At 45.2% G+C, this 13,875-nt stretch overlaps 1 protein-coding gene across 9 annotated transcripts in view; it reads right to left on the minus strand.

Moving 5' to 3' along the window:
- Window positions 1-13,875, minus strand: part of Usp40 (ubiquitin specific peptidase 40) — an 88,674-nt gene that overhangs the window by 8,564 nt on the left and 66,235 nt on the right. For all 9 annotated transcript variants that reach the window (XM_021247005.2, XM_013066766.3, XM_013066765.3 and 6 more), the window contains 7 exons: window positions 10,976-11,099; window positions 8,554-8,648; window positions 7,167-7,285; window positions 6,436-6,501; window positions 4,103-4,313; window positions 3,859-3,954; window positions 1,889-1,980 (listed from right to left, as the gene is read on the minus strand). In XM_021247005.2, coding sequence (XP_021102664.2) covers window positions 1,889-1,980; window positions 3,859-3,954; window positions 4,103-4,313; window positions 6,436-6,501; window positions 7,167-7,285; window positions 8,554-8,648; window positions 10,976-11,099 — 803 coding nt within the window. The remainder of the gene's footprint in view (window positions 1-1,888; window positions 1,981-3,858; window positions 3,955-4,102; window positions 4,314-6,435; window positions 6,502-7,166; window positions 7,286-8,553; window positions 8,649-10,975; window positions 11,100-13,875) is intronic.

A 13,875-nucleotide genomic window follows, 5' to 3' on the forward strand; every position in this document is an offset into this window, starting at 1 on the left:
GAATTCGGCCGAACTTCCTTTTTTGCACTGCCGGGGAGTGAACCCAGGGAGAACTGAGCCACTTGAGAGGGGTCTCACTGAAGTTGCCCAGGGTGGCCTTGAACTCGCTATCTTCCTATGTCAGCCTCCCAAATAGCCGGGATTACAGGTGGGTGCCACCATGCCTGGCCAGTGGGACATTTTGTACACCAGCAAGCAACTCCCTTTCCTGTGAACTGTCTGTTTATACTTTCTACCTCCATCTTTGGCTTGCTGTCCTTTACTTATTCACAAGTATGTTTCTGAAATTACTGACAGCCACACTCCTTTGACCCAGCCTTTCTGCTCCCAGTTCTGCCCACAGCAGTGCCGCCCAAGTCAGGTGAGGGAGGGACTCGACAGGGTGCAGCAGGGCACACCATGAAACTTCTGTCAGTGAGGCAGGAGTGCATGCCCTCCCTCTGAAAGGCCTTGTAGGTGGCAGTTCTGCTGGTCCCTCTGGAAGGGGCAGGCTGACTAGGGAGGGAGGGCTATAGACTTCACAGTAAGCTCCTTTAGTGGCTTTTGAATTTAGAAGCATGTTACTACATATCACCAAAAAAGGAATAAAATGGAAATAAATGGAAAGCAATGTCAGATCAGCTGGCTTACGCTGAGGGCATGACTGTTCCGATGTTATGCGAATGGGAGTTTGTAACAGCAGCACTCACTTTAGAATGCTCCATCTCAAACCACAACGATGGGAGTGAGGAAGACAGGCCTGGAAACTCGATGATGCAAACTGATAGCCCTGTTGATAGTAAGGGTCCTGGCAGGAGGCAGGTGAGGGTCCTGAGTGGTTGTGTGCATGTGCACTGGGCAGGCAGAGGGTTTTACTTGGGAGACCCCAAAGCAGCAGAGCTGCGATCCCTGCTGTCCAGGTGGCTGCAGGGCACTAGGTCTTGCAGGGTGCAGAGCTGGGAATGGGGCAAGGACACATATCCCCTGGGGAAAGGCTGCCTGGGAGTCACCCCAGGGGAAAGGGAGAGGATGCAGGCCTGAGGTCAGGTGGCCATGGAGGGCTGAGCCCTGGAGGAGGAGGTGCTGAGGAGGAGAAAGGCGGCGAGAGACATGGGGGCCCGGATGGCTCTGAGCCTGTCAGTCTGCTCGTCCCCAGCTCCGAGGGCGGAAGGGGCAGGGCAGTCACAGCACACGCTGCCTACGCAGCTGCACAGGCGCTGCTCTCAGCGATGAGAGGCAGCTGGGAATGAGGCCAACTCATTCCAGATCATTTGGGCCCACATTCCAGATCTTCCATCCTTCCTACCACCACCGCCTGTCACCTTCATGTAAGCGTCAGTCTTGTCAGTCTCCCCGATTCTACTCTTCTCTCTGAAACTCAGTACCCAGCAGCCAAAGTGTCCTTTTAAGCTGAGCATCAGATGACATCACTGCCCACTGCCAACCCTGAGGCCTCAGACCATGCTTCAGTTCTCCACTCAGTCACAGCCAGGAGGACCTTCCCTGCTGGCCCTGGGTGGTACTTCGGATGCAGGGGCGGGGGCTATGGGTGAGCCTGGCTCCAGGACCTCCAGGGAGCATGGACAGGCACCGAGACAGGGATGCAGACAGCAGCGGGGCACCCAGAGCGGGGCACCCAGAGCGGGGCGGGATGGGGTTAGGAATGGTGATTTCTGAACCGAACGACTAGCTCAGGGGTGAGGGCGCATGTGAGAGGGGAGGATGGATGGACTTTAAGGAGGCAGAAGAGGAGCGCAGGGAGCTTGTCCCCAGGGACTGACCAGTCCATGGAGAGCTCTGCGAGGAAGCCATCCACAGAAGACAGGGAGACGCAGGCAGCGGAAGGAAGGCACAAGAGGTCAGGGGAGCCCTGGAGGTCACCGAGCCGGGTGCTGACCCTGAGAATTACCTGTGCTTCTTCCCCACTGACAGCTGCTTCTGTTTTTCTTTTCCGATGTCATCTCTGATTGTACTGAAATCGTCATCATCAACCAGGAGATTCTACATTTCAAAATAATTAATGAGCAACGTTTTCAGGTATCTATTTGGCCTATACTTAAAACGATATATTTCAAAAACTAAATGAACAACAGCAAATATTCAAATAAACATAGATTAATTAGGAATGAAAACCACTCGAGCTTGATGAAACAAATTTGGGGGGCAGGAAGAGCTTCCTAGGGGAAATCAATTTGCAGCTGTTCAACCTCTTCAACTACAAGTGCAGCAGAGCCAGATGAAGGGGCTGCAAAGGGACCTGTGTTAGGAGCTCAGTGCAGACGCTGCTGAGACAGCTATTCTGTCCTAATCTGTGCTTTCTATAGCTAAAGCATGAATGCAGAAAGGCACGGGCCGGGCCAGCTGTCGACTTTCCCTCCGCCGCCAAGTGCAGGGCGCTGCCAACATCCTCCCAGGGGCCCAGCTCCTCCTTCCCCACCCTCGCCTTAGCTCCCTAATGAAGAGGACTCATGCTCGACCCTGGCCCCTTCCCTGGCTGCCACAGGAAGTGGTAACTCATCAAAGTAGTGACCCTGGAAGGAAGGGGGTGGCAGGAGAGGGCAATTCTGAGGGCTCCCAGGGCAGTGGGCATATTCTGAAGTGTGGACTGGGGCACGTTAGCTCTAGGAGCCTCGACAGTGCTGACCCAAAGCAACAGCCCTGCAGGAGGGCAGTGCACAAAGATGGCCTCACTGATGGCAGGAACTCCAGTCCATGCGCCCTGCCACACAGAGCTCCCGTCCCACTAAGCTGTGCGTGATGCACTTGGAGCTGTGCGGCATTGCAAGGTCAGAACAGCAGGGATGAAGGCAGATACCTGCGTTCTCAGGGGAAGTAAGAGAGGCCTATCACGTTACACGATATATTCTCTACCCTGTTATCCCTGCATTCCTTACATAAACCAATTCTGCTGTCACACAGAATATTAAAAAAAAATTTTTTGAAGCAGGACCTTGATATATACTGTATTTCCCCCAAAATAAGACCTAAGTGGAAAATAAGCCCTAGCCCAACTTTTCAGGATGCTTGTAATATAAAAGCCTTAGCCCCAAAGTAAGTTATAGCCAAGATCATCACCCCGGCGGGCATGGTGGCGCACGCCTGCTTGTAGTGCACCGTGACACGCGTGCCCATGCCCCTTATTACCATGTGCACGTGGTACAGTGCACTGTCCGTGCTCCCTGGGTCACTGTCACTAAGTCTCCCATTCGCCGGCTTATCAGGCCTTTACTGCTCGTCTAAAGGCACCCCCTTGAGTATTTACAAATACTTAATTATAATTTATATTATCATGTATTTTAAGTCTTGATAGCACTATTATTTATATTTAATTATATGTTAATATTATTTTATAATTCAGTTTGTCCATTGTGTGTTGCAGGGGACACATTAAATGTGTCCATCTGGATGATGATCATTTTTTTTCTTTTTTGGTTTTTTGAGACAGGGTCTTCCTATGTAGTTCACAGTGGCCTTGAACTGACTATGGAGTCCAGGCTGGCCTCAAACTTGTGGCGATCCTCCTGCCTCAGCCTTCCATGTGCTGGGGTTACAGGTGTGCGCCACCACGCCTGGCTCACATGGAAATATTTTAAACAGCATACTTGCTACGTTTGTTTGCTAGTATTTTACTTAGATTTTTACATTTATGGTCATAAACACAGCTGGTCTAAATTTTCTTTCACTGTCTTTGGCAGTTTGACATCAAGGTTCTACTGTCCCCATTAAATGAACTGCTTGGCTCTTTCTCTTATCTACTCTCTCAAAAGATTTGGCTAAAATGGGATTATCTGTATTTTGATGATCTGATAAAACTTCTCTATAAAATCATTTGAGCCTCCTGTCTTGTCTGAGTGGCCAAATGGCTGTTAGACAACTCACCTTAACACCGATCGTGTCTCCATCTTTCAAGTAATAGGGTGCCCCTTGCAAATTATTTTGCTTTTTCTTCTTTTTCCTCTTGGTAATCTGCTGGTTCTATAGGGAGATCAAACATTTTAAACAAAACTCAACTTGAAATTCTTCCTAAGTTCTCTACCATGCTGAAACACTGCACTGCAGCCAACCCCAGCTCCAGTGCCGCTGCCAGGCAGCCCAGCCCCTCCAAGGAGCCTGGAGACGTTACCCAGCCTGATATTGGAAGCCACTCAAACTTCTCCGGGAAGTACTTGGCAATTTCAATCTTCTCCACTGGAAGAGCATAGGAATCGGCCACTCTCTGCAGCAGGGCACCAGCAGTGCTGCCTTGGGTGGTGTCCCACACCAAGTCCATGGCCAGGGCGTAGGCCCTCTGCCCTGGGATGCGCATCTGTGTCCTCAGCAGCACATCCTGTGGGCTGTACCAGAGAAGGGCAGAAAGGTGGCTTAAAGTGGGCAAGATGGAAACTTCTAGGTGTCGGGTGAGGCTCCCTCTGATTCCTCTGGGCTTTTTAAGGAGGGATGTCCCCTAAATCCTCAATGTTGGTCAGAGAGATATGAAAAGACGTTTCATCAAAATAGACATACAGAGGTCAAATAAGCAACTGAAAAAACTGTCCAGCATCATCCACTGGGAAAATAGAAACTAAAGCCACATCAGGAGAATTGCTGCCAGCCTGGGTTACATAATGAGTTCAAGGCCAGCCTAAACTACATAGACAGACTCTATCTCAAAAAACACAAGTGAAAACAAATCCTCAATACTAGTGGGAAATCTTTATTCTCTGCCTGATTTCCTTCAATCCTAAGCAGAGTGAAGATCTCACCCTGGGTCCATAGCAAAGTCCCTAGAGAGGGAAGAGGCCTGGGCGAGGACAGCAGAAAAGGGAAGCAGATCCAGGCTCCATGGAGCTGATTTGGAAATGTGGGTACAGAACCAGAAGCTGGGCAGCTGGCAGGAAGAAGGTGGTTTGAAGCTGATGAACACACGTGACTTCAGGAGCAATACAGCTGAGATGCTGTGGGGCAGCCAGGGAGGAAGAACATGGCTTCGAGTTGGGAAGAGAGTTGAGACTGGAGGAAAAAACCTTAGCAAGAAAAGGTTCTTGAGGTAGGGAGAGGAGAATGAGACTCTAGAAGGGTGGGAGAAAAAGCTGCCTAGGTAGACAGTGTTACAGGACACAGGTGAGAATTACAATAGGAATGAATGCATGGCAGAAATGGTGGTGAGATGAAGAGTGATTTTTAAATGCTGTAACCCTGTGACCCTGGCATGGCGGGGGAGGAGAGGGCACCTGGAAGAAGCAGGAGGCTGTGGCCAAGGAAGGGACATCTTCGAGATGGGGCTCCTGGAGGTGCCAGCCCCAGTTCAGCAGGGTAGGTGTGGCCCTGTGTGCAGCTGAGGAGAGAAGGGGTCTCGGCAGCAGCATGCAGGGGCCTAGGCTGGGGGAGGAGGAGGAGGTGGTTCTAGAAGCCTTCCTGGGGACAGCTAGAGTGCAGCTAGGCTTTCTGGCAAAAGGGCACTACTTATATAGACACTGCGTGTATAACAAATAGGACAGAAGGTCCAAGCTCGTATATAAGGGGCAGTACAAATTACATTACATTTTTTCTGAGCCTGTTACAAAAGCAGGCAAAAGAGATGCAATTAATTTATTCAGTCACAAAATACAAATGTTTATAAGCCTTTGAAAACATGTCCAACCTTAACAGCAATCAAAGCCCTGGAGAAAATGAGAACGTGTTTCACTTATCAGTTCAGAAAACCTCTCAACAATGAAGCACTCAAGGTTGGGGCGAGGGTGAGGTGAGCTAAATACCAATAAGCTCTGCTTCTGAGAACAGAAACTGGTGCAATCTACCTGGAAAGGAATTTACTACTTAATTATTTTTGTAGCGCTGGGGATCCAACTCAGGGCGTTGGGAATGTTAGTCAAGTGCTCTACCACTGCGCGACCTCCCCAGCCCTGACCATTTATTTTAAACTTGTGGAGTCTACACCATTATCCAGGAACCCCCTTCAGAAAACCATCCCTGGCCACGCAATGTGCACTGTGAATGCACTGCTACAAAACACAGTGAACACAGCACTTGCTCTGAAATGCTTACGCTCTCCAGCGGGAGGGAGATAAGAGCAAATAACCAACAGGTGCGCCGCCTGTCAGGTACGGAGGAGGAGACACAGGGCCGGGGCAAGGGAGGGTGCTGCTCAGCATCAGGGTGGTGACAGATGGTCCCAATGCCCTGTAAGCAATGCAGGCGCTTGCCCTTCTGACCCTAGAGACCCTCAGGACCTCAGTGTGCCCTGTGCAGTTAGCAGGAAGCCAACTCTCACTCTCTCAACGGGAAAATTAACTCCAGGCTCTGGACAGCAGACACATGTAGCCATTTCTAAAATACAATCTCTTCTAAGTTGCTAGTCTGCTTAGAGTAGTGAGAAAAAGAAAGAAACCTACACTACTAGGTTGTTACATTTTCCTAGAGACCATAGGGCATGGGAAGGTATGTGTGGCACTTTCCCTCTGCTGAAGAATAGCTTACCCCAAGCTTTCTTCTTTCTGAAGGGGCTCTAGGCAGATCTCAGCTCTCCGTCCCAGTTTATACTCCCTGATAATAAGGGAAACAAAACATCACTGGTGGCATCATTTACTTTTTGTAACAATTTTCTTTTTCCAATTTTTAAGTTTTCTCCTTGAGCTAATGGTTATTTTCTGAATATGGTTGCTTTTGGAGAAGGAGAAAATCAAGAATACTTGCTGTGGTGATTATTGTACTTAGCTATTTGGGCCATTACTGCACATGGAGGTCTGGCTCCAAATTTCCAAAGGAATGTCACCCTGGAAGAAGTCTAGACTCCTGTGCCATCACATTTTCAGTGTTAGTAAGCAGCAGTGTGACATAATCCTTCAGGGCAGCTCTTTGCAGAGCAAACCAACAACTATGTGTAATGCCCAAACATGCTCTCAAAGTTCAAAGCTCTGGGAAGCAGATGCATTGTTTCAGAATATTTCCTGAAGGAGAGAGGCTCACCCCTAACTTCCACTTCACTTCAAATCCTTTGAAGTTATGATAATGTCACAGTCACTGGAGACAGGAAGCTGAGGCTGTCTCAGAGTGTAAGTAGGAAATGGTCATCTACCTCACTGCGGGGTTAGAGGAGTGGGATCTCTGCTATTATGTGACTCTAGTGACTGAGTGCCCCTGTCCATCTCACCACCCAGCCCTGCTGCGGCAGTGGGGAGGGGCCACCGAGTGTTCTGCAAGACACATACTTGAGCTGCCGCCGATCAGCACGCAGGAGCCTGCCGGGGCGCTTGTTCTCCACCGTCCAGGCTCTGAGGAGGGCTGGGCCCAGGACAGCCACCTCGGAGGCAGGAAGCAAGGCCCTGGCCTAGACAAAGAAACAGACATTTCTCCACTGGTTTCAAAGGTACTCAGAAAAACACATCAAATGAAGCATGGCACAATGACATCTGAGGGCAGGAGACCTCAAGTAATGCTAAATTCTACTTTTAAAAAACTACAGTAACATCTCTCTGAAGTTAATCCTGAGTAGTTTTTGTATGTTTCCTCACAGAAACACCTGAGGCGGAAGCAGCCTTCTGAGACTTCTGAGTGACTACGTGGATGTGACTGAGAAGAGCAGTCTGTCCCATGAAGCAAGGGACTCCTCTGCGACTTTCACCCATGCTCCCCCAAGACTTTAGCCACAGTCACTCTGCCTGTGATGGGACTTTTGATTGTGGACTATTTCGCTTTGGCTCCAGCCAGCTGGCCCAGACTGCTTGTTCTAATTCTAAAGCAGGGTAGATAACATTCACCACCTAATTACATTTAGGCCAAAGCATGTACAGTGGTCAATATTCAGCCATTTTTTAAAACCTAAAAACAGCAATTTTTTTTCCCAACCTAATACAAGAGGGCACTTCCCACTTGTTTTCACGAGAACAAAGCCACTTGCTTTCTCAAGCAAGGTTTAGAGTCCCCACAGCTGGGGACTCTCACAGGCCAAACCCCAACGACTGCTAGCCAGGTACAGGCCCCATGTTTTTTCCTTTAAGTAAAGGAAGCAACATTTGTTTTAGTCCGACAACAGCAAGGTGCTTCCTCAACATTCTGTGTTGCACTTAAACCAGCCTTCCCATTTGGACAGAAACTCCTCCTCCATGAATGTTAATGCATAAGGAGACAGTACAACCTCTGGCTTAGCATCCTAACCTCCAAGCGGATCCCTGACCTCATGGCAAACTGACAGCACAGCCTGTGACTACTGACATGAAACACACGGATCACACCGGCACAAGACAACGTAAATAAAGGGGCAAAGTGAAAGCTTCACAAAAATGTTTCCAGAAACCATGTTTCCCTAAAAATAAAAAATGAACACAAGATGCAAGTTGCTAAGGATACTGGAACACAAGCACAGCATGTCTGTCAGAGTCGGGTAAGTGAGAGCCACAAGGGCAATGGCAGGAACAGGTGCCAGGACCCTGTGGCCCATGGGCACTGCCCGCTAGTACTTACCCCTGAACATGGCATGTAACAAATGCCATATCAGAACAGACTGTGGTCGAGGGAAAAGGAAATAGAAGAACACATTAATATCTCACTGGAAGAAGCCATATCACCACTAAGGCACGTGGCAGGAAGAAGTCTGACCTGAGACTTCAGGTCCACCAATGTGGCATCTTCTGAGATGTTTATGTCTCCCAAGTAGAGGAGAGAGACTTCCGCAGTCACGTGGCCAGGAACACCTGCAAGAGGACAGAGCTGGCATCAGAAGGGAACTTTAAACTGACATGTTTCACATTTCTCAAATACACTGCCATGTTTGATAGCTTAACAGGCTTATTTGGTCCATGTTCTTATACTGAAAACAGGCTTATTGATATGCCACTGAAGACCCTCCCAGTCCAAGTCCCTGAGCTCAGCTCCCTGACGGCACGCTGTCTGAGATTAGCAATCGGAGCTGCTGCAGGCAGAGATCTCTGGGGAATGTGCCCTTGTGCTGTCTGCCTACAGTGCTCCATTAGAACTTCTTTCCTTCCTCAAAGACGACTTTGCTGGTGGGACACTCTGCCTGTATTCTTTATGTCAGATGGATGTAAAAGCTGCTAAATTTTAAATTCAGAAGAATTTCTCATAGTTTTGCTTTGATTTAGTGTTTCTGCTTATGCTGAGCTCACGGTTAATATATAACCAGAAATTACATGCTGATTATAGATAAATTAAACATAAAAGCTTTCTTAATGAGTGGGCCCCTGCTTTCCCACACTAGAGACTGAATCCAGGCAAGTACTCCGAGCCAAATCACAAGTCCTTTTACAAAAATTTTATTTTATTTTTTTTGGTACCAGAGATCAAACTTAGGACCTTGTGCTTTTGGGGCAGGCGGCGGGACCACTGAGCTAAGTCCCTGGCCCAAAAATTTGATTTTGAGACAGGGTCTTGCTAAGTCACTAAGCTCCCCAGGTTGGCCTTAAACTTGCAATCCTCCTTGCCTTAGCCTTCCAAGTAGCTGGGATTAGAGGCCTGCACTGCCAAACCTGGCTGAGTTTTTCTTTCATCTCAGGACAACTGGAGGCTGGTATTACCTGAGAGAAAATTTTCAGGAAATTCTAAATAATGAAACACATTTCCCAATTCTTGTGATATAGAAGTACTATCAAAAATATACCTTTTCCTTACTTATGGTATAGAGAAGAAACATACTGATTTAACATGCTTTTAAAAATTTGTATCCAACTCTATACATAATTATGTAATTATCATCTAAGCATTTTTAGAGTTAGTTAACATGAATTAATTGTAACTCAACTAAATAACTTCAGAAAAATTTCATAACTGATAACATATCTTCTTTTTTTGTTGGTACTGGAGATCGAACTCGGGTCCTTGTGCTTGCACAGCAGGCGGCGAAACCACTGAGCTAAATCCCCGGCCCAACAACATACTTTCTTACTTTCTTTGTAGAACAAAGACAGTCTTAACTTCAAATGGTAATTTGAGTAATTTACATTAATTTTGTTACTAAGGTTTTTTTTAAAGATAAAAATATAGTGCATGATAATAATTCAAGGTACTAAAAAAGCTAAATAATTAAGGAATGATAAAAAGAAAAAAATATACCCGAAGAATTGATTCTATTAAAAATGTATTTTGGGGCCGGGGATTTAGCTCAGTGGTGCCGCTGCCTGCCTGGCAAGCATAAGGTCCTGAGTTTGATCCCCGGTACCAAAAAAAAAAAAAAAATGTATTTACTTGGGGCTGGGCTTTAGCTTTGGTAGAGCCCTTGCCTAGCATGTATGAGGCCCTAGGCCTGATCCCTAGTACCCCACAAAACAAGGCAAAATTATCAAAATAACTCTTTATCTACAGTTACAAGAGAGATTAAAATTTAAAACGTGGGGTTGGGGATTTAGCTCAGTGCTTCTGCTGCTTGCCTCCCAAGCACAAGGACCCGAGTTCGATTCCCTGGTAACCAAAAAACCCCAGAAAAACAAAAAACAAAATTTAAAATGTGTTGTCACTGTAAGTGGAAGCCTACTTTGTACAGCGGCAGCTTAACTCTTTGCTGGTGATTCTGCCCACGGGTGTGTATGCTGCCTTTGAGTGAGAGAACATGTCCTACTCTGTTTGTTCTCAGAAGTCAGTCCATGTTGGATGCCCTAGCAGCAATTCCAGGGCCTGTGGTAGAGAGGCACAAACACCAGGAGATGGGCAGGATGTGGACTCCAGCCCTGGCCTCTGCCCTTGTGCTCAATGGAGTGGTGTGAAGCCTTGATACCCTGGCACATGATAATAAGTGGGGCCTCAACCGCCCTGAGGACCTTGAGAGCTGATTTATACAAAGGTCCTTGAGAAAGTACCACGTATCAAGACAATAACGGAGATAACAATTAGACATACAGTACTTTACAGAAGTAACAAAACACTGCACAGAAGCAGGATGGTGTTACTCTCACGGAATGACTCAGGACATAAATGAGGAAGGTTTTAATTTACACTTCTGCTGACCCTCAGAGCAGGCATTGTACTTCTCTGTGATGCGCTGGTTCTTGCAGTTCTGCCTTGTCCTCACCTGGGGTGGAAGCAGCTCTCCAGCCGACACCTTGAGCAGGGCTGCCATGGGGCTGGTCTTCGCTCTCCCAGCGTCCTGAAGGACCTTGTGGCCGGTACCACCAGATGGGTAGCTTCAGGAAACCCTGAAGAACAGAGCGTTTAACTGCTGTGATGCACAAAGGTTAAGTGAATCTTTATTTTGCTTCCACAGAGAGAAATACCTTGATGACATAAAATATTCTTGAATTTATTATTTTTCTTCTTAGATTTATCAACTGTCATACATTATACTTATTTATTAGTTTTAAAATAAAAAATTTAAAATAATTAAAATGAGACTTTGGGATGACTGAGACAAAATATTCTTTGCATAGAAATATCTTAGTAGATAAAAGAAACAAGAAGCACAGACAGTAACAAAGCATTTGCCTGAACAACACTACACTACTACCTCCAAGCAACCATAAAACAGCCTATGATCTAAGCTGGATTCCTACATACAAACTGCAGGAAATAAGCCCACTGCCTTTATACAAACCCTACAATTTCAGTATTATTAGTTCAGTTTTTCCCACCTCATTGTTTTTTTTTGGTACTGGGGATTGAACTCAGGTTCTTGCACTTGCGCAGCAGGCGGCGAAACCACTGAGCTAAATCCCTGGCCCCCACCTAATTTTTTATTAATAAAGAAAATCAACAGATTTATTGAGATAAATGAGGTTGTGTTTATACTGCTCAATTTCCAATAGAACATAAGAAAGTGAAAAATAACTGTGTAAAATATTTTAAATACCTATGTCAAGAAACACACTATAGTATTTTATCAAACTGGTGAAGATTAAATAATATTCAATCTCATTTTAATTAAATACATGTAAATGAAAACAATTTTTTCACCTCATAGGGAGTCAGAACCTAGAAAGTCTAATAATATACCCTGTTGGCAAAAACATGGGTAAATCTGAATGCTTATAAATTATGGCAGAGGGCCGGGGATTTAGCTCAGTGGTTCCAGCGCCTGCCTCGCAAGCACAAGGTCCCGAGTTCGATCCCCGGTACCAAAAAAAAAAAAAAAAAAAAAAAAAAAATTGGGCCAGGGATTTAGCTCAGTGGTTCTGGTGCCTGCCTCGCAAGTGCAAGGTCCCGAGTTCGATCTCCAGTACCAAAAAAATAAATAAATAAATAAATAAATTATGGCGGAAATATAAACTGTGAGAATCTTGGAGCGTTATTTGTTCTTAACTGTTAAAATTTAAAATGCCCGAGTAAGGCCTCTGGCTCAGCCATTCCACATTTAGGAATTTGCCTTCTGACACATGTGCCTGCACAAAAACCTATTTACACAGGGATATTCACTGCAGACTGCTATGGCAGCAAAAAATGTGACCCACCCTCGAGGTCCTTTTTAGAAGGCTGTTGACATTATGGTAGGGCACAAGTTTTGAGGAAGAAATTTTAGTTCTGGGATTTATCCTGTAGAAATATCCTTATCCATGGAAAACAGCACATATTTTTAGTGTTCAGAGACTAGCTACATTATGGGGCTGTGGGAATAGCTCAGTGATGTAGCACTTGCCTACCTTGCACAAGGCCCTAGGTTGATAATCAGCAGTGCAAAGAAAAGGTACCTCCATACAATAGACTGCTATATAGCCACTGTATCTGAGGAGGTGGCTTTATCTGTAGTGGACCAGCACATACTTAGAGATGTATGAAAAAAGCTAAGTATACAACAGAAGGCCTAGCATATAATCTTTTATGTACATGTATGCTATATACATGTATACATACATACTTGAGGGTGTACTTATCAAAAAGCCCACACCATTGGAGGGATACAGAGTAAACTGGCTAACTATGAAGACAGGACTCTGGGGTTAGGGAGGGAGGAAGTATGTTAACTTTCCCTGGTTCTGATTTTTATATACTTGGAATTTTGTAGCATGAGTATTATCTATTAAAAAATTAACTTTAAAGGTTGTGGTACAAAATACAACAGAATTCCACAAGTCATGAAAAAGAAAATGGTGGGTCTGTTATGAGAACCCGAGGATATATTAAGTAAATAAAAACAACAAACAATGAAACAGCAGGTTAAAACAATGTAGAGAATCTGACCTCTTCTATGTTAGCTTTCAAGGGAATGCACGTGTTAACTCGGAATCCAAATGTATTTAGTGCTTTCCTTAGAAGGATCTACAAGGACAAGTAAGTTACTGGTGGCTTTTCTCTGGACAAAGGTGTGGGCATAACTCCTTCTCACTTTAAGCCTTTTGTGCTGTCTGAATTTCCTAATCATAAGCAAATGTTACCTGAGTATTGGAATTTAGGGACATATTTTGTTTTCATCTATATCTTTTTATTTTTTTGCATTAAGAAAACTAATAAATATTAGTTTTAAAAAGTAGTAATATGGGCCAGAGATTTAGCTCAGTAGTTCTGCTGCCTGCCTCACAAGCACAAGGTCCTGAGTTCGATCCCTAGTACAAAAAAAAAAAAGGAGTAATACGCAGTGTTTATGAAAGCAATGAGCTTTCTTGTATAGTATTCTCTTGGTAGGACTATAAATCTGATACAACTTTTGTGAAGACAATTTGGCATTATATAAAATCAAGCCTTATGTTCACACCCTTAGATTTAGTAATTCTATCTTAGAAGGATTTATATTTCAGTACTAATTGTAAAAACAAAAAATTAAAATCAAGCTAAACTAACACTGGGAATACAGATGAATTAAACAGTAGTAAATCATACTTCTGGATTTTATGATCAGGTTAAAATGGTAAATATAAAAAGAAAGAAATAAAACTTTATATGTAATTGCTTTCATTTTATTTCAAAATATTTATGGAAAGGAAACAGGTTTGCCTGGTAGGATTCTGGGAAAGTTCACCTTTTATGACTATCTGTATTTCTGCA

Source organism: Heterocephalus glaber, unplaced genomic scaffold (assembly GCF_053883595.1).
Source record: "Heterocephalus glaber isolate CG9 unplaced genomic scaffold, H.glaber_assembly_v1.0 deba00001004, whole genome shotgun sequence".
NCBI classification, from domain to species: Eukaryota; Metazoa; Chordata; class Mammalia; order Rodentia; family Bathyergidae; genus Heterocephalus; species Heterocephalus glaber.